This window comes from Setaria italica, chromosome III (genome assembly GCF_000263155.2).
Source record: "Setaria italica strain Yugu1 chromosome III, Setaria_italica_v2.0, whole genome shotgun sequence".
Taxonomy (NCBI): Eukaryota; Viridiplantae; Streptophyta; class Magnoliopsida; order Poales; family Poaceae; genus Setaria; species Setaria italica.
Window position 1 is genome coordinate 7,480,928 of NC_028452.1, and position 19,875 is coordinate 7,500,802.

General features: G+C 45.6%; 1 protein-coding gene and 1 pseudogene across 1 annotated transcript; one reads left to right on the top strand and one right to left on the bottom strand.

Moving 5' to 3' along the window:
• Window positions 1-10,262: 10,262 nt before the first annotated feature.
• LOC101758752 (ABC transporter C family member 8) lies at window positions 10,263-16,324 on the top strand. The gene is made up of 12 exons (XM_004960856.2): window positions 10,263-10,491; window positions 10,696-12,599; window positions 12,699-13,019; window positions 13,093-13,179; window positions 13,261-13,863; window positions 13,951-14,115; window positions 14,191-14,485; window positions 14,569-14,783; window positions 14,863-15,168; window positions 15,317-15,380; window positions 15,490-15,729; window positions 15,849-16,324. Exons 1-12 carry the CDS (start codon window positions 10,464-10,466, stop codon window positions 15,944-15,946), a joined length of 4,326 nt encoding a protein of 1,441 aa, XP_004960913.1. The 5' UTR covers window positions 10,263-10,463; the 3' UTR covers window positions 15,947-16,324.
• On the bottom strand, window positions 16,197-19,148 carry LOC101758344 (annotated as a pseudogene).
• Between the last annotated feature and the right edge of the window lie 727 nt (window positions 19,149-19,875).

Sequence of the window (19,875 nt, forward strand, 5' to 3'; positions counted from 1 at the left end):
AGAAAACGGTGAGCCGAACATCTGATAGTCTTTGGTCCTCCACACGACGCATGCAACTGATGAGTAGACTGCGTGGCTCCCATCACAAGCTTATCGCATAGTTTGCCGTGTGTACATATGAAACACATGCTTTGCACGTAACTGCCACCGACATGATCTTCTTCCTCAAACGATGACGCAGCAGGGACCAAACTTCATGCCGCAAACAACGGCCAGAAGTTAACGGGGATGTCACATTTGCCACGCCTCGGCTCATGAAATACGTACAACCGAACCACGCATCTTCAAATGGACTTGGAAAAAACATGCCACTCATGTTTCGACTAATTCTTCTTCGGTTTCTTTTTTTCCGAACTAATTGTTATTCACTTTAACAGATCCCTAAGGTCAAGTAAGAGGAAGAGAAAGCTGGAATGAAAGAGAGTTGCCATTTGCTGGAAGTCACAGTCATGGAGATTTTCAGCAAGTATGGATGGAACTTCAGAAGCAGGCTTCAGGCTTAGACCTCTCAGTCTGTTCTAGTTTTTTTGTTCTGAAGCTATGTTGGGACTTCTGTGTTGCCCTGTCAGCCTGAGTGCTGCTAGTTTGTTTCGGTCTGGAGTTGTAATTCAATTGGCTATAGACATTCACTTGTGAATGATTGAGGCTGGATACTATTTTTCTTTAATCTAAAAAGGTGTGTGATCTTCTGCGGACAATTTGTCACCGATTACTCCAGGTGAGAGTAGACTGTAGATACAGATTTTGCATGCAGTTCATCCAAAAGGCCAATTAAGTTGATAGGCCTTGGCTTCACACATGTCCTTCAAAGTTGAGAATAGTGATTATCCGCATTGGGCACTCAATTCCTACTACAGCTCCCACACTTTTGATTTCAGTGTGTGCTCAGTAAAGAGGCCCATAAGCTAAGCAATCCATCTCTCTGGGGCTGACCCAAACACTACATAATATCAAAGTCTTTCCTAGCATTATTCTTAAATAGCCAAGGGTTATTGTTATTATTCGTGTTTTCTTATCAAATGCCTGAGAGTTTCCTAGTCTAGCTAATTTGGAGATTTTCCGAGAGGAAAACAAATTAGTAGCAACCACAAAAAAGATATACCACTACACTCATAATAGTTAACTGTAAGCCATTTATTTTTTTATTAAAAGATACACTACCACACTCACGATTCTTTTATAGTGGAATTCAACATCTTGAGTGCTGTGGTGCAAGTTTATGACCTATGATCCATATTTTTAATTAAATACAAAAATAATTTTGAATAAGAGGTACAATAAGCGTTAAATTTTTAAATTAACATGTGAGAAGAAATACAACAACTAATTAGATCAAAATTCGAAAGCCAAAATCTAGATTCATATTAACATATGGGCTTCAACAGTTGTGCAATATGCAAATGAGAAAACCATGAATATAAGGGAATAATATTTTTTTGGTGAGCAAAAAATATGGGAAAACATATAGAATAGTTGTCATAATCAAATAGAGATTAGTGGAGCACTATGGATATTGCAACAGAAAATGAACAAAGAGAGAGTAAAGAAAAGCAATGTTTGTCAGCTGTGTCTTCAATGGACATATGCATGTTTCCATTAATATTTATGTAAAATTTGTGTGTATGGCACTATGACTTGGCCAATTATTCTACTTCCTTCGATCAGACGTCCTCAAAATATTTCAATTTACGAATGTATACGATGATGCCGTTTTATTGGCGTCCTCCGCTGTTGTACAGCAAAGCTCGCATCACCTGGACTACCATGCCTCCTCTCTACTCATGTCGCCTCATTATTTTATTCTTTGGCGTTGATTCTTGGCTCCGGAAGCTCGCGATGAGGAACTAGGAAGTTTATGGCAAGGCAGAGAGGTCAGTGGTTGTCTACGGGAAAGAAGAAATGCAGAGGGAGAGCCGACGGAGAAGGCCGAGGAAGCGCGCTTCTTGTTGTTTGGAGGGCCTAAACAACAAGAAGAAGGGCCTAAGCATTGCAGAAAGCCCACGAAACACAAACAGCCCGTACTAGCCCGCACACAGAACAGGAGCTGCAGCACGCACACAACGAACGAAAATCCGACTGAAATAAGAAAAACAAAATTAGCTAGATGATACAGAAAAACAACCTGAGAGATGCTTAGAAATCTCGTTTAAAAATTCCGTGACAGGATAAGCGCAAAGATTTGAGATCCATTCTTTTGGGCTGAAATTCAACTAGCCCATCGTGTGTGGGACTGTAAACTGATATTGGCCCAGAAGACAAGTGAACAGCTCAACTACCGTGAGTATAAGGCCCATATTATACACTACCGACCCGTGGGTAAGATTACTATTCCAATGTGGTTGTAGTTTTGTAGATTTTGCAATACTGAACTGCATAGCCATAAAAAACATCTGCAATCTGAATCATTTTTCTCCTTAATTTGCACGATGTCCACTTCGACTGATGAAACTACCAAAGAGTTCATTTCTTTTTTTTAAAAAAAAGTTCATGATCACTTCCAGTGACAGGTCAGTCATTTTGCTACCTCACCTGCAGCACTTCATCTTGAAATTCTCACTAGCTTAGCTTACATTAATAACGTTCTGGTGCGGTGTTGCTTTCCTTCTTCAATTGATGTACTGAACCAGTAACGCGCCGTTGGTAGTGGTGCGGATCAGGATTCTCTTCCAAGGCTCCAAGCGTTCCAGAAAATTCCAAGATAGAAGCCACGAGCCACCAATGTTTATATGGCATGCACCCAAGCGTGCATGGTTTTGTTATGCACGGAGTCCAGTGGGATTACGTGTACTACACCGTTCTGTCAAGATGATAGTACTGTACTTAGCTGCTTCAGTTAATTAACACGATCGTGTGCCAGAAACACCCTTCATAAATCTCAACCACCTGCTGCCAGGTTGCAGCGATCAAGTTAAATATACAAAACCTCACGCGCCTGTTGTCGTCTTGCCTGGCTTCTGAACCTGCAGATCGACCATCGCCAGGGGCACTACAACATGCCAATGTCTTCACTTGCTACCTACTACCTCTCAGGACCTCTCAGGACCATCGCCAGTGTGGTTTCGTTTTGTGTGGAGGACAGTCAATGTCTTCACTTGCTACCTACCTCTCAGGACATCTCAGTCTCATGGCATCTATTTGTTACCGCCCAAGATGTATCATATATTATAGTTTTAGGAAATGCTGAGTACTAAAATATAGTACTAAAAAAATTGGAGCTGTTGTCGTAGGGGTGTTTGGTTCTTCGGTCTGGAATAAAGTTCCTATCACATCGAATGTTTAGATACTAATTAGGAGTATTAAATATATACTAATTACAAAACCAATTGCACGGATGGAGGCTAATTTGCGAGACGAATCTATTAAGCCTAATTAGTCCGTGATTTGACAATATGATGCTACAGTAAACATGTGCTAATCATGAATTAATTAGACTTAATAAATTCGTCTCACGAATTAGCCTCCATCTGTGTAATTAGTTTTATAATTAAGTCATGTTTAGTCCTCCTAATTAGCCTCTAAAGATTCGATGTGACGTGGACTAGACTTTAGCTCAAGAATTCAAACACCCCCTTAACATCGGCTTGGTCTTGAACTAAGATTATGTATGGAAGGCGGTCAAGGTAGGTTCTATCAAAACCATGGTATTGTGGTCCCAACCTGATTTCGAGATGCGCACCGTGCTCAGGTGTGCAGGGATTATGTCCCATCCGTATGACCACTTTATGTCACGCTGTACCATATCTTGTATGTATAGCCGTTTTCAATCTGTACGCACGAGGGGGAGTGGGGGACCAGGATTGCGTACAGAACATGTGCAGAATCTCTCTCTCCTTCATGGTAAATATCAATATACCCTGTTTCGAATTCATTTGAAAATCAGGAGCTCTCTCTCCTCCATCCCTCTCTCCCCTCTCAGATCTGGATCTGAGGCGCGCAGTCGTCGGACCAAGGAGCACCAGCGGTGGTGCGGGGAACGGCTAGTCCGTGGCCGCCGTTGCCGTATTCAGGGTGGCATAGCGCGGGGGCGGTGGGGCGCGGGCTGCCGCCAGCCGACGCGACACGGTGCTAGGTCGCCGGATCCAGGCGTGCGCGGGTCCGGCTGCTAGCGCCACAACAGACATGAGTGCAGGGGCTCGGCCATCCACTGGAGGCCCGCAGCAGAGCCCACTGGCCGAGCAGCTGCGCGCTGTCCCGCCCCAACGTCACGCCGAGCTCCAGCGGGGACCGACGTAGGCTTGACCGACGACGACCAGTCATGGCAGCGCGGGCCACGAGCGCCCCCGACCTCGCCACGGCAACGGCACTCGGTACCCGGGACGACACCTAGCGGCGCAGAGACCACGGCGGCCGGATCCTGCGGCGACGGGCGTGAGAGGCCTGGATACGGTGACGCGCGACGACGGCGACACTACCTGGTGTTGGCGCGGCCAGGATCCAGGCGTGGGCTTGCGGGCAGCAGCTCCAGCGCGGCCACGGCAAGCCCCTTGGCTCCCTTCCACATGTGTTGTTCCGCCCGCGTAGGACCATGCTCCCGTCACCGGCCCGGGCGAGCGACGCGGTGAGGGTCATGGCAGGCCTGAACTTGACAGGCACAAGGGGCACTTCGCGCGCGGCGGCCAGAGCTCGACACAGTGCAGGTCCCCCCCCGCCGGGTTGTGCCGGAGCCAGGCCGCGTCGAGTCCGACATGGCGTAGGTCAGCCGCCGCGGTGTGAAGCTAGGGTGCGGCGCGGCACTCGAGGCCACGTCACACGTGGTGCATCACGCGAGGCAAGCATGAGGGTGCGGCCGTCGGTGCCTCCCGCCTCGCACGGCGGAGCGCGGCCCCATGTGACCTGCCCGGCATGGCGGCGGGCCACGACCAGCGCAGCCAATAAGCGCGTGCGGCGACTAGAGGCATGCCGCGACCCGAGATGGCTTTTAGTTTTCTTTTTTTCCCTTCCTTTTTCTTTAGGAGAGACGGTTGGGTTGTCCTTTTAATCTGGCCGATTATTGTTTTCCGTTTTCTCTCTCTTTTTTAGCCTCTTGCCGCCTTTTGTTTCTCATTTTTTGTTCCGATCCAGATCTTGCGTGTTCTTTTTCCCCTCCGTGCTATACAAATTCAAGAGATCTGGGGTGGTGGCGGTATTGCAGTACTTGCATGTTCTTATATTCATGCATTCATCGTATTCGTCTGCTGTTCTTTTTCATCTGTTGTTCATCAAACGTATTCTTCTATTGTCCATCAAATGTTCCATAAGGATTAAAGCTTCCAGTTGTTTTACAATGTAGTTAAATGTGCAAAAAATAATGTACATATGGTGTATATAGGTGAAAGCTTTGTTGCACAGCTGGTGTACTATAAACAAGATGGTTAGAGCATGTGCAGTACACACCATGTACATGCGTAACCTTGTATGTGAACGGAGTTTCAACGGGATAGTAAATGGGTTAAAAAGGATAACTCGTGTAAAATATTATTATATGTCATGTGCAACGGTTACTTTTCAAACTAGCTGGCAGCATCACATGTGGTGTAGGGTTAAAAAGTTGGCCACTTGCTTTTAAAAAATCTGGACACATGCATGTAAAGGTGTACTTTTGTCCTTTGCACCAGTACCCGATGTTACTTTATGGCATATCAATTTGACAAGATTCCTTTACCAGTTCATATACTTTGAAGAAAAAATCGAATACAGTTGAATGGGATAAGAAATCATGCAAGAGCCGATGCAAGATGGATTAGCTAGGATTGAGTCGTCCGGACTACCGGCACAAAGGTATTTCTCCGTGGTCTTCGATAAAGGGGGTGCTTGTTCCCCACCATCATTCGCCACAGCTACAATAGTGGCAGCCACGGTACAGTGCGCCACAGCTTTTCACAGGTATCAGCAGCAGCTTTCTGAGACGCTCTTTTTTCTCATCACAGGTTGTGGTGCCACCTCATCTTGGTGTGGCATCTTAAGGTTGGGAACCAAGCAACCCCACAGATTTCATCAATACATTCTCTAGGCATATGTTTGTAAAAAAATTACTGCAAATTAGAACTTTTAAATTACTTTCAACGATACTAAATATCTGGTAGTATATTATTGATTTAGTGTTTTTTTTGGCAAACTTTGATGCTTTGGTGAACGTGCAGCAATTATCAATGTTTGTAAGAGCGTCTCCAGTGGTATGAGCTAGTACTACCTCTAAGTTGATGAATTTAGAGGAGAGAGAGTATGCAGCAACCAGTCTTGAACATTGTACAGTGAGAGGAAAGTACATTAGGAAATGAGCGAGATTATCTCTACACTTCTAGTTAGTCTCTTATCTTTTGCACTATTCAATGAGTAAAACATTGATTTTGCTAGCTTAGAGCAAGATTGTTGGAGACGCCCTAAAGCTTGACAGCGATTTCTTTTTGGGTTGAAACAGGAGAGCGAGCATTCCCATACAGCCATACTGCATCTATCAAACTGCCCACGGTATTGGAGAAACATCTTTTCATCACGGCATCTTTTGACTTCAATATTCCACCTGTCTTACAAGTTGGTGGTGTATTGGAGCAAAATGATACAGAAGTAATTAATTTTGATGACGGATACAAGAGACGGTACATATAGAAATCATTTTCTTTGTAGTACAGTGGTTAGTATAGCATCCTAAGGTGCCGACATCATTTTTGGTCCAGTTGTAGTTAGTAGTATACTGCCAATTGCCAAATGAGTATAAGTTTCCTACCGCGTTAGGCAAACCACCGAGTCATAATAATGGCTTAACCAAAGATTTCATTTCCAGAATTGTGAAAGTGATGACCTACTCTCCAACCTAGATTTAATTATTCTATGGTGGCCTAAGAAGAAAAAAAAAATGGGATAGAACAACGCCTTTCGATTGGTGTTTGATGTTTTTAATTTTTATGAGAATTTATCTCTTTTTTCTAGCTTGTCTCATGGGAACTAATGGGAGCCTCCAATGGAAAAAAATAAGACTACATTGCTACAAAACTATTACCATAAGCTACCTCTCGTTTGTTAAATATTCGAACACAATACTTATATAGATATATACTTAATATCTTCATCCAATTGTGATAGATTTTAGTTAGTAATTACTCTATAATATTTTCATCCACATTTATAATCTTTAACTTTCCACTTTGCATCGCAGGTATGCGCTTGAATTTTTTTAATGAACCCTAAGTTTGAGATACAATTTTAACATAGAAAACTATATTCACATCACTTTAGATCTTTATAAATGGTGACACACATCATGCGTATAGACCTTAATTATTATATCGTATACCAATAGTGTAAGATATAGATGATTTAGAATCATATATTGATGTATATTTTTAATTAAGGTTATTTGATTTAATTATGTCACCTTCAATTATTCAACTGTATCTTATATATGTACTGAAAATAAAGAATGACACAAAAAGCAGACATGCCAATCTCTCATTCTCTCGTACTGCCAAAAAAACATACTAACCCACCTCCCCTCCCATGGCCCAGGACTCAGGACGAGGTTTGATTGAACACCGCCCCTCCCCCGTTCGTCGTTCGTCATCATTTCTCATTGAATCAAAAACCTATGCGCAGCGACTGCAGGCGCAATGGCGAGTAGATTGCGCAGGCGCCGAGGCATGCTGCACCGCGGCGGAAGGCGGTCGACGACAGCCAAGCGCGCCGGTGCGTGCGCGTGCAAGTGCTCTACATCTCTCCTCAAGTCCATGTTGCTAGCTCCTCCGCCAGCCACCTGTGGGTTCTTGTCTGGCAGGCAAGGTAGGCACCCTCATCGCTTTGGGCCTCAATGAATGCGAGTTTGCTGAGTGGTGCTAAATCTCTTTCGACTGGTGAGGTTCCAAGGCAGTTCTAGTGTGCTACTAATTCCAAAACGACATATGTTGCAAAGTTGAGTGCTTAGATGCCAAATGCTAAAATTTGGTCAAAATTTCATCTTCAGAGCTATGTGAAACTTAATTCTTTGTTGAATTTAGGCTGTCAAAAAAATGTACTTTGAAAATTTTGAATACCCATGTTCGAAATCCTGGGTCCACCCTTGCCCGTGCATATAAAACTCACATGCGCGCATATCCATGGAGAGTCATCTCCAAATTCTGAACTCTTGAGTGTCAATTCAGAACTTGAATCCAGTATGAGCTAAGTCACACCGCCTGACCAGTGATCATTTCAAAGGTGACTAGGATTTGGATGTGTGAACGACATTCAAGAAGAAGTCACGGTGTGGAATATCTTCGCACAAAACCCTAATATGAGGATTAGAACGATAGCACATCGATATACACGTGAAACCAAGGGCATAGCAACATAGAAAGAATGCTTTAGGTCCACACAACCACATCTAGGGTTCATCACTTATCTTCATCTACGCTGCTATGGCCGCATTCCATTTTGCTCAACTCATTTGGTGTAGAGTCAAAATTGCCATTGGCCTAGATACTCCTAGGAATATGGATCGTATTATGGTTGATTTAGGAACACAGGGAGTAAAACAAATGGTCATATCTACTAAGCCACTAGAACCCTTATGTACTAGGCCATAAACTAAACCCCATCCCTCGAAGAGTGTACTACTTCGCTATCTAGATACATGGACATTAGATCAAGAAGCATAGTCTTAATCTAGTGACAGGGCTCACCTCAACAAGACGCCAATTTATGGATTCTGGTGGCAGAGCTTAGGTTTTCTTAGAAACAAGTTTAAAGAAAACCAACCTTTTTTTAAGCATTGCCTTTTGGGCATAAACCAAGACCAAAAGCTGAAACAGACTTGGCGTGCCATCCTACATCATGACAAGTGCTAAAACCCTTCTTTCAAAAAAAGGCAAGTGCTGAAAGGATGCTGCAGTGGACCCACTTGTCACTGGGACCTAGTATTTCCTATGGACAGGTTTTAGGTGGGGTTGATCACCTCTTCCCTGTCCTGATAGTTTTTTTATGAAACAAGATCCCCTACTAGTTATATTATATATTAAGAAAGAGAATGTCAACTTACAAACAAGAATTATGAAATAAAGAATGAAAAGAAAAAGACAAAAAATATTACAATGTTTGCTCTAGCCATGAAGACATTGGAAGTTTCCACTCCTCTTTTACTCTAAGAATAACCTGGGTAAAGATTGATTTGAAACGAATCAAACATGTTTGCACAGAGGGAGAGACCCCTTCGAAGATCAAATCATTTCTAGCCATCCAGATGCTTCAACTCATGATGATGATAATTTCCATAGAGAACTGAACCTGCAACTGTGTTCTAAAACTTTCTAAGGTTGCATATGGCTCATCAGAAAGGTTTAGAAACAGGCCAAGGTGAATCCAGCATTCCTGTGCAAAAAAGCAACTAAGCAGAAGGTGAAATAAGGTTTCCTGACCTCCATTGTGACATAGAACACAATCATATGAAGGAAGGAACATATTCTTCCTCCTTAGAATGTTCCTTGTGCTAAGCCTGTCTTTAAGTACCAACCAGAAAAAGACTTTGTGTTTGTTTTGACAATGTGATTTCCATAGCCACTGGAATACTCGGTGGACTTGTCTATGGCTAGTGAGATGGCGGTAGACTTTTGATGATGAGAAATAAGAGTTCCCCCCATATATATGTCCACACATCTGGATCATTATTTAATGCTAGGTCCTCCAAACTGTGAGCGAGATGAACCAGTTGGTCAAGAGCTTGAGCTGATAGAGGGAGATGGAACAAATGTTGTATATCCACTATTTTCTGAGCTTTCTGAATCGAGATATGTTGCTTTTTGTGAAGGAGAAGAGATGAGGATATGCTTGGGTAGGGACTCGTTCTTTCCCTAAATCATAAAATAGTAGATATGTTTGTCCATCATTAATAGAAACCACTGCCATAGCTTTGAATTTGTCAAGCAACTTTAACACATCGTTCCACCAAAAGAACCCTTCTTTACGTGGTTTGGTAACTTGCCATTAGAATAGTATTTCTCCCATATCAGGTGAACAATGTCCTCTCTATTAAAGAATTTATGCAAAAATTCAGAACCAGAGCCTCATTCTGAGTTTTGATATTTAGAACCCCCAAACCCCCCTCTTTCTTTGGGAGACAAACCATTTCCCAAGCTGCTTTAGGCGGTACTTTGTTGTTAATATCCGATCCTCTTCAAAGGTAATGTTTTCTGTACCTGTCAATTTGTTTGTACACTGATTTGTGTAAGATAAAATTACACATATAGAATATAGGCAGAGTAGTAAATACCGAATTGGTTAATTCCAGATGCTCAGCTTGAGACAGAAAAGATGAGGTGCTGACTAGTCCCCTTTCATATTTAGACACCATCAGAAGAAACTCATTCACTTTTGGCTTTGTGAGAACTAAAGGCAACCCAAGGCTCCCGTAGCACAGCCAAAAAAATCTGAGACAGATTTGTAGCCTTTCATGTTATCCCTGTCCTGATAGTCTCCTAGCAGCCCGAGCCCGACAGAGGAGAAACCCAAGAATCTATGCGATGGCTCCTCATTCGCGGAGCTTGCAAGGTAACCAACCCCTTCCTGCCATCTCCGGTTACCCGCGGGCAATGAAGATATGATCTCCGTCCTGAAACCATTTCAATCCCAAATTTGTTGTACTTGATGAACTTGCGCAGACTCTGTTCTCAATTCTCACTCTGTTTGTCGATTCCATGGCGTCCAGCCTTCTCCCATTTGATCGAAACATTGTTCGATGCTTTGTGGTCACAGGTCCGTTGACGGAATCTCTCTGCTTCCAGAGGAGCTTCATCGATCTCATCAACCTCCTCCTTCTCGGCACCTACATCCTGAGCTTGGTGGCCGCTGCTTGCGCGAGGAGATTCAGGGATCGCACGAGGATCCAGCCATTGCTGTGCTCTGTTACCTCTATCTGCTGCGCCGTTCTTGGTGTTGCCTTCGTCTGCTCCGGCGCATGGGGCTCCTCCTCCTCCTGCTCGTCTCCGGGAGCATGGCTATTCGTCAGAGGGGTGGTTTGGATCGCCGTCTCGATCTCTTTGTTCGTCCGCCCGACCAGGTTCTCCCGAGCTGCGGCCATGGCGTGGTGGGCGGCGCTCGCGGCTATGGTCACCGCGTACAACGTGGAGAAAATCTTGAGGGGGAGCCCGATGCAGGTGCTCGACGTCGCGTCGTGGGTCGCCAGCTCGATGCTTCTCCTTTGCGCGATCAGCGTTTGCAGAGGTGGCACGACAGGCGGCGAGGAGACCCAGCCGCTGCTGACGGCGGGAGGCGGGGATCAGAGGAAGGCGGCGGCATTCGGCGAGGCCGGGTTCTTTAGCCGCCTCACGTTCACGTGGATGGACCCGTTGCTGCGGCTCGGCTACTCTAAACCGCTCGACCTCAGCGACATCCCGCCGCTGGACGCCGACGACGCCGCGGAGGCGGCGCAGCGGACGTTCCTGCAGGAATGGCACCGGCGGAGGCGGACGGACGGCGGGAGGACGACGAGCAACCTGGTGTTCTGGGTGCTCGCCGAGTGCTACAAGAAGGAGCTCCTCCTGACGGCGCTGTACACGCTCCTCCGGACGCTCTCCTTCTCCGCGTCGCCGGCGATCCTGTACTGCTTCGTGTCTTACTCCTACCAGCGGCACCGGGGGATCGCCGCCGGGGCCGCGCTCATCGCCGGCCTTGTCGTCATGAAGGTCGTGGAGTCGCTGTCGCAGCGGCACTGGTTCTTCGGATCAAGGCGGCTCGGCATGCGCATGCGCTCGGCGCTCATGGCGGCCATCTTCGAGAAGCAGCTGAGGCTGTCCGGCGAGGCGAGGAAGCGGCACGGCGCCGGCGAGGTCGCGAACTACATCGCCGTCGACGCGTACCGGCTCGGTGAGTTCCCGTTCTGGCTGCAGTGGGCGTGGTGCATGCCGGTGCAGCTCGCCCTCGCCATCACCATGCTCTTCTGGACCGTCGGCGCCGGCGCGCTCCCGGGCCTGGCCCCCGTCGCCGTCTGCGGTGTGCTCAACGTCCCTCTCGCCAGGATGCTACAGCGCTACCAGTCGAGGTTCATGTCGGCGCAGGACGAGCGGCAGCGCGCCACGGCGGAGGTGCTCAACGCCATGAAGATCGTCAAGCTGCAGTCGTGGGAGGACAGGTTCAGAGAGAACGTGCAGCGGCTGCGCGACGCCGAGGTGCGGTGGCTCGCCGAGACGCAGGTCAAGAAGGCCTACGGCAGCGCGCTGTACTGGATGTCGCCGACGATCATCTCCGCCGTGATCTTCGCCGGGACGGCGGCGCTCCGGAGCGCGCCCCTGGACGCCGGCGTCGTGTTCACCATCCTCGCCACGCTGCGCGTCGTCTCGGAGCCGATGAGGGTGCTGCCGGAGGTCATGTCCATCATGATCCAGGTCAAGGTCTCGCTGGACCGCATCGGCGAGTTCCTAGCCGAGGATGAGTTCCAAGACGACGCGGTGGACAGGACCTGCATGCCAAACTCCACCATGAGCCTGACCGTGCGAAATGGTGTCTTCAGCTGGGATCCTAGCAAGGGCATTGCAACTCTGAAAGGCATCAATGTCACCGCAATGCGGAGTGAGAAGATCGCTGTCTGTGGGCCCGTCGGTGCAGGGAAATCGTCATTGCTGTGCGCAATGCTTGGGGAGATACCAAGAATGTCCGGATCAGTACGTTGCACCCATTGCGCATTTCTTCAAAATGCTATCATGTATCAAGCATATGACATGATGAACTGATTGATCTCCGTCCCCATTTCTGTTGTTCAGGTGTCAGTTTCTGGGTCAATCGCCTATGTTTCACAGACGTCCTGGATCCAGAGCGGCACGGTACGCGACAATGTACTCTTCGGGAAGCCAATGAACAATGAGGAGTACGAGAAGGCCATCAGGTGTTGTGCATTGGACAAGGACATTGAGAATTTCCCGCATGGAGACCTGACTGAGATTGGGCAGAGAGGTCTGAACATGAGTGGAGGACAGAAGCAAAGGATTCAGCTTGCCAGAGCGGTCTACAACGACGCGGACATCTACCTTCTCGACGATCCTTTCAGCGCCGTCGATGCACATACATCTGCTACCCTTTTCAATGTAAGAGTGACTATGACATGGTTAATGTCGCAGCTTCCAATATTTCATTGATGTCTGAAGCTCCTGTATGTAGGATTGTGTGATGGAAGCACTTGAGAACAAGACAGTCATTCTTGTGACACATCAGGTTGAGTTCCTTTCCAAGGTTGACAAGATTCTGGTAAGTGAATTTTGGCACCTGTATATTACTTTGAAAGCAATTACATATCAGAGAACAGAGATAAGCTTAACTTTCCCTCAGGTCATGGAAAATGGGGAAATAACTCAGGAAGGCACCTATCAGGAGCTTCTGCAGTCTGGCACAGCATTTGAACAGCTTGTAAATGCTCATAGGGACTCGAAAACACCACTAGACTCCCAGGATCATGGCAAAGGGGCGAAAGAACCAGGCCCCTTTCAGTGCCAAATACCGATGATACCACGGAACAGTGAGACGGAGATCTCCACCGGTAACCTACAGTCAGTCCAACTGACAGAAGAGGAGAAGAGGGAACTAGGCGAAGCTGGACTGAAACCATACAAGGACTATGTTTCAGTGTCCAAGGGCTGGTTTCTCCTTGTCCTGATAATACTTGCGCAATGTGCGTTCGTTGTCCTGCAATGCTTGGCAACTTATTGGCTTGCAATTGCAGTTCAAAACCACCAGTTTAGTGTCGCAGTTGTTGTTGGTGTCTATGCAGTGATGGCAACTGCAAGCTGCCTCTTTGCCTATATTAGGAGTCTTCTTGCTGCTCACTTTGGCCTGAAAGCATCAAGGAAGTTCTTTTCAGGGCTCATGGATTCAGTGTTCAAGGCCCCAATGCTGTTCTTTGATTCCACTCCAATTGGAAGGATAATGACCCGGGTAAAATATTAATATGTCAACATCTCGGTGATGTTTCGGCAGATGTAAATGCCGTATCTTTTTTTTTTCATTCTCTGAATAATGCAGGCTTCATCAGATTTGAGCACATTAGACTTCGACGTACCATATACGATGACCTTTGTGATATCTGGCACGATTGAAGTGGCAGCAACCTTAGTTATTATGACCTTGGTTACATGGCAAGTAGTACTGGTGGTTGTTCCTGTTGTGATTGTTCTGTTATACATTCAGGTGAACACCGTTTCTGAACTCTAAATTCCTGGCTCTGGCACGGTGCGGCAAATGAAAATAATGGTTTTGTTGCAGAGATACTACATTGCATCCGCGAGGGAGCTAGTAAGGATCAATGGAACTACAAAGGCACCTGTCATGAACTTCGCAGCAGAGTCGATGTTGGGGGTGATCACCATAAGAGCATTTGCATCAACAAAGAGATTTATTCAGACAAACCTTCAGCTCATCGACATAGATGCCACACTGTTCTTCTACACCAGTGCCGCATTGGAATGGGTGCTTCTACGTGTTGAAGTGCTGCAAATCTTGGTCATCATCACATCAGCCATCCTTCTTGTCTCCCTACCGGAGGGAGCTGTTGCTCCAGGTACATAATTTAAAGTTGAGCTGAAAACATGTGCGTGAAGTGATCCTCTAACCAGTAAAGTTTGCTCTTGTTATCTTTTGTAGGATTCCTTGGCCTATGTCTCTCATATGCATTGACACTTTCATCTGCCCAAGTATTCTTGACAAGATTCTACTCATATCTGGAAAATTACATAATATCTGTGGAGAGAATCAAGCAGTTCATGCATCTCCCAGCAGAACCTCCAGCTGTTATCAGTGACAGTAGGCCTCCTCCTTCATGGCCATCTAAAGGAAGAATAGATTTAGAAAATTTAAGAGTAAGAGACTCAAAACGCCCTCAAAACAATCAAATATTTTGTTTGCATTAACCCATGTTTGTACTTTGTCTGTTTGCAGGTCAAGTACAGGCCAAATGCACCTACGGTCCTGCGAGGTATCACCTGCACATTTGCAGCAGGGAACAAGATAGGAGTTGTTGGCAGAACCGGGAGTGGGAAGACGACTCTACTGAGTGCATTGTTCCGCCTTATTGACCCATCCAGCGGGCGAATACTCATTGATGATCTTGACATTTGCACCATTGGACTGAAGGACCTGAGGATGAAACTCAGCATCATTCCTCAGGAGCCAACCCTTTTCAGAGGAAGTGTAAGGAGCAACGTAGATCCTCTAGGTCTGCACACCGATGAGGATATCTGGGAGGTCAGCAAAATTATAAATTTGAACTGGCAAATTGGCAATTAATACCAGTGCATTCTGAAATGTTCATGAACTCTAATATATTTGGTTGATGGCCATGCTATAACATTGTATTTCCTGATCCTGGTCCTGATGCACTATTCTATTTCAGGCTTTAGACAAGTGCCAGTTAAAGAAAACAATCAGTGCACTTCCTGGACTCCTTGAATCACCAGGCGAGTCAAAACTCTAAACTGTGAATATCCTCAGAAACACTCAATAAATTTGTCAGGAATGTATAGCACAGAAAATTCTCTGGTCACTAATCATCCTAACATTTTTCAGTGAGTGATGACGGCGAAAACTGGAGCGCTGGTCAACGGCAGCTCTTCTGCCTTGCACGTGTTCTCCTTCTAAGGAACAAGATACTGGTCCTTGATGAGGCGACGGCGTCCATCGACTCAGCCACCGACGCCATTCTGCAGAGGGTCATCAAGCAGGAGTTTTCAGACTGCACAGTGATCACTATAGCGCACAGGGTTCCTACTGTCACAGACAGTGACATGATCATGGTTCTTTCCTACGGTAAGCAGCTGCTACTGAGCACTTGCAACACTCTGGCTGAGATACAGATTCACCGACAAAATAGAGCTTTTCAGAAGTATATCCAAATTGTTGTGAATAAATTTCTGTTGTAACTGCAGGCAAAATGATCGAGTATGACAGGCCATCAAGTCTGATGGAAAACAAGGAATCTGCTTTTTGTAAGCTTGTCGATGAGTATTGGTCCAACTATAACTGAAGATGCAAGTAAATCAATCGCCACTGTATGACATGAATAGAAGGTTATTCCTGTCGGTTATACATTGCCCATCACTTCAATCGATAATGGAAATTGGCAAAATTGTTCAGAGGACCATCATTCCAGGTAGAGATAAAATAATGATCTGCATTGTGTGTGGATAGTAAATCAAAATAAGGGTGCATATGCAAGTCTTTCCCATCCAGACACAGCAGGTGCAGTGGTCCAACACATGACAATTTTGTCGGTATGAAAGCTGAAAATCTGAAACACTGGAGAGTGATTTTATTGTCTCTGTCAAACTACTTTGAGATGTACATTTGTGCTGACAGCTGACTACAAAACAAATTGAACAAAGAAACGTCCTGGTTATCTCTACTACGGGTTTCCCTTCTGCTCTTTCTTTTCGATGTACATTATATATGTTATCGTCAACAAAAATGGCCATTTGCCATGGTATATAAGCAAGGTGCGACCACCACTCGTGCACTAGAGCGACCAGCTTGTGGCTATCTTCTGTTTTCTGAGATGAAATGTAATGCAGGTAGTCCATTTTCATTCTGACTCCTGAGACTTGTTTGCCAGTGTTAGAAGTCAGATAGCGACCCGAGTCTTTATTGGCTTCAGCTTCACACCCATACTCTCAGGAGATAGCAGCTCAGGCGATATACAACATGGGCTCAGAGGACTGCGTGGGCTGCTGCTCAGCTGATACGGTCTGTAAAGTCCATATCCCATAAGGAAGTACTCCATTGGCATCAGCATGGCATACGGCTGCTCCTCGGTTACAAGCGAGCCACAATCCTGCACCTGCGGTTAACTCACAAAGTAATCTGAGTAAAACGCTTCTGTTCCAGAGGTGCTTCTTTCAGGAGGATGGCAACACATGGATCCTTATATTACCTCAACTAGCGCGCAGTATTTCCTGTCCAGCTTTGCGGTCATATGGATGGCATCCTCATGGAATGCTGAGTTCTCCCCCACAAAAATTAGTGTGCGGCATTGCAACTTCCTCAATGAGTCTGTTAAGTTATGCCTCCTACAGGAAGGGGAGTCCATATGAGCATCCAGATTCCAGAGATTAAGAACTCTAGCTGACTCAACACAAGAAATAAATGACGCACTACATACTCATTTATCGACTGGAGAAACCGCCAAATACTTTCACCCTGCTTCTCATCAAGTAACTGCATACAAAAATTAATAATAAGCAACTGCAAGTTCCTGATTTGTAAGTTGTAACTAAAGGAATGTGCAAGAACTACTGCTATTTCTGATGTAGTATTCAACTAAGAAAAATAATCTAAATCGAAAATAAGAGACTCACACTTTTACAGGCTTGCACGACATCTGACTCAGGATATTGTGCATCCCCACGTACTCTCTGCAGGGTGACATCAGTAAGACAAAAGTGGATGGCAACTAAAATGAGTCCCCAGATGACAAGACGAGAATAGTGGGATCTGAAGCTACCTTGCTAAAGTACCGCTGAAGCAAGCACTCCTTGACCAGGCCTCGAGTCCCGTAATAATAGAGCAAATTCAACAATATCTGTCGCATGAGTTGTCATCATTTATTGATTGGGATTGCCTGGCAGGATAGAAAATGGCCAGTTGTTACCGAAAGATGAAGTTACCTTATTATACAACCACTCACTCCAGGATGGGGCTTTGCACAGAGGGGAAACCAGCATCAGTCCTATTACCCTCTCCTGATATTTCGTCTATGACAGAGTAAAAAATCCTTATTAGCACAGCCTCAAGAGAGACATTTCATATTAACTAACAAGTCTGTACTGATGAAAACATATACCGCAAAGAGTGTGAGACATAGGCACAGCCGTGACACCAAGGCACATCACAGATCCTAAACTGAAAAAAAATTGATCAAAGGTGTGCAACTAAATTAAACACCTGTAATTATCCAGTGAATAATTTCTATACACAAAATTATACAGTGAAAAAATCCATGCACTAGGACTAATGTCACGACACAATACCTGAAGAAATCAAGCACATCTGCAACCTGATCAGCAAGATCATCAACAGATGGCACCGGCACATCAGAAGGGATCGGAGCCGCTCCCAGCTGTAGGACTCTTAACAAAGGCCATGACAAAGATCACGTAAGCAACTGAATCAACACAAGGCCAACATAACGCGTGAGAAAGGTTAAACTGGCATTACTGACCTCATGCCCCTGAGGATTGATGTGGTATATGCAGAAATTGTGGAGCAGCAAAGTCGCAGCTTCCGGGCAGAAGAACAATCCTTGGAAACAGGACATGTCTGGCAAAGCCAAACAGAAAAACAGCAGCATATGAGCAATGTTTGGTTGACGATTGCAGAATCCAGTCATGACAGTTATCAGTAAATTAGAAATATGTGATGACACTTACAATTCAAACCTACATCCGGGTAGGTAATAAGCGCAGGCTTGTCCTCGTCTCCATACACTGCAACTGTTACAGAACCGCATCTCGTCCTCACAAGATGCTCCTGGTAAAGAAAAGGCACGCCCTTTTTAGTTCTTAGCACTAGTCCAGCCAACATGGACCACTCCAAAGTCCAAACAAAAGAAACTTGGAAGTGGAACATGCTAAGTTTGGCAAATGTTGGGCGACTTCCACAACAGATGCACAGGGACCAAATATTAGTATCAGTTGCAAGAAGAAACGTCAGAATTCCAACATTCTTATTGACTAGGCACAAGTAGGAAAAAGAAATTAACTGAGCATAATTCTGTGCAGCCGAGCAGCCGTTGTTTGACAAAGATGATAGAAACAGCAAAACATTGGGTAGAAACACCAAAAATAAAAAGCATTTGACAACGTTGCAGACAAAAACCCATTAGTATAGACTGCATTTCAAGGAATCAAAACATTTCTAAGCAGAAAGAAAGAACAGACGGTAGAGGAATAAAGCGAAGAACTAAAATTTAAAGGTATAGAAAAAACTAGACAGTAGAGGAATAAAGCAAAGAACTAAAATTTAAAACTGAAGACTACAAAAGTGGCCATCGGGAATGGAAGCAAGAAGGCTAATAGGTGGTTGTCGTCGGATCGAATCGGACCTTGCCGCCGAAAGAGATGCGCTCGACGTCCACCGACACGGAGGCCGATCCGCTGGAGTCCCCCATTGCTGCTTCGTTTCCAGAGTCGCCTCTCCCCCTTCCCCTCCTCTGCTCCTGCCGCCTCCGCGCGCGGGCGCCTATATATACGGCGCCGCAGGGTGCTCCTGCTCGGCTGGTCATCCCCTCACCGACGCCCACGGGGGGCGAGGGGTCAAGCTCACCGGGTGGGTCGTCGCACCGCTGCCGAACCGAACCCTCGACTGTTTTGGATTGGATTGGCTGCGGTTGCACCGTTGCGGAGGCACCCGCTCTCATCGGCGTTCTGGTGGGCCCACCTGTCATTGACTAGTGCCAGGAGTCCTGGACGTGTGCCATGGTCTTCACCTGATTGGTCGTACTGTGTGGGGTCACTTGTGTGAGCACAGTAATGGATTCCCATGCTTCACCTTGTGAAACAATAAATGTTTTAATAAAATAGAATAAAGATCAACTAAATTAGGTGTCGACAAACTAATAAATTGGATGAATTCCCATTTTGGTATAAATTTAAATTTATATGTGCTACATGAAAAACAAATCGAAAGTGTAGCCTTGTGGGTTTTGGAGAATTGATGGCAAACAGTTTAAGGGACCAACAAGTTTAATTGAGGTAATGAACAATGGAGAGTTTAGATGACGTCACCGACCCTCAAAATGAAAATAATGCGTGTCATGATTTGTCATGGATTTCAATATTTTGAGTTTCCAAATCAAGTATATATAGGTGTGTCATACTATTTAGAGGGACGCAAGCTGACCAACTTGAGGTGTTTGAATGCTCAAAGGAAATCTACAGAAAAAAAACTTGAGAGAGAAAT

What these genes read in the sequence shown, in the direction of transcription:
- LOC101758752 (XM_004960856.2), top strand. Translation starts at nt 10,464, where the DNA reads ATGGCTCCTCATTCGCGGAGCTTGCAAG. An exon ending in TACCAAGAATGTCCGGATCA is followed by an intron (nt 12,600 to 12,698) that starts GTACGTTGCACC and finishes TCTGTTGTTCAG; the next exon opens with GTGTCAGTTTCTGGGTCAAT. An exon ending in TAGATTTAGAAAATTTAAGA is followed by an intron (nt 14,784 to 14,862) that starts GTAAGAGACTCA and finishes GTCTGTTTGCAG; the next exon opens with GTCAAGTACAGGCCAAATGC.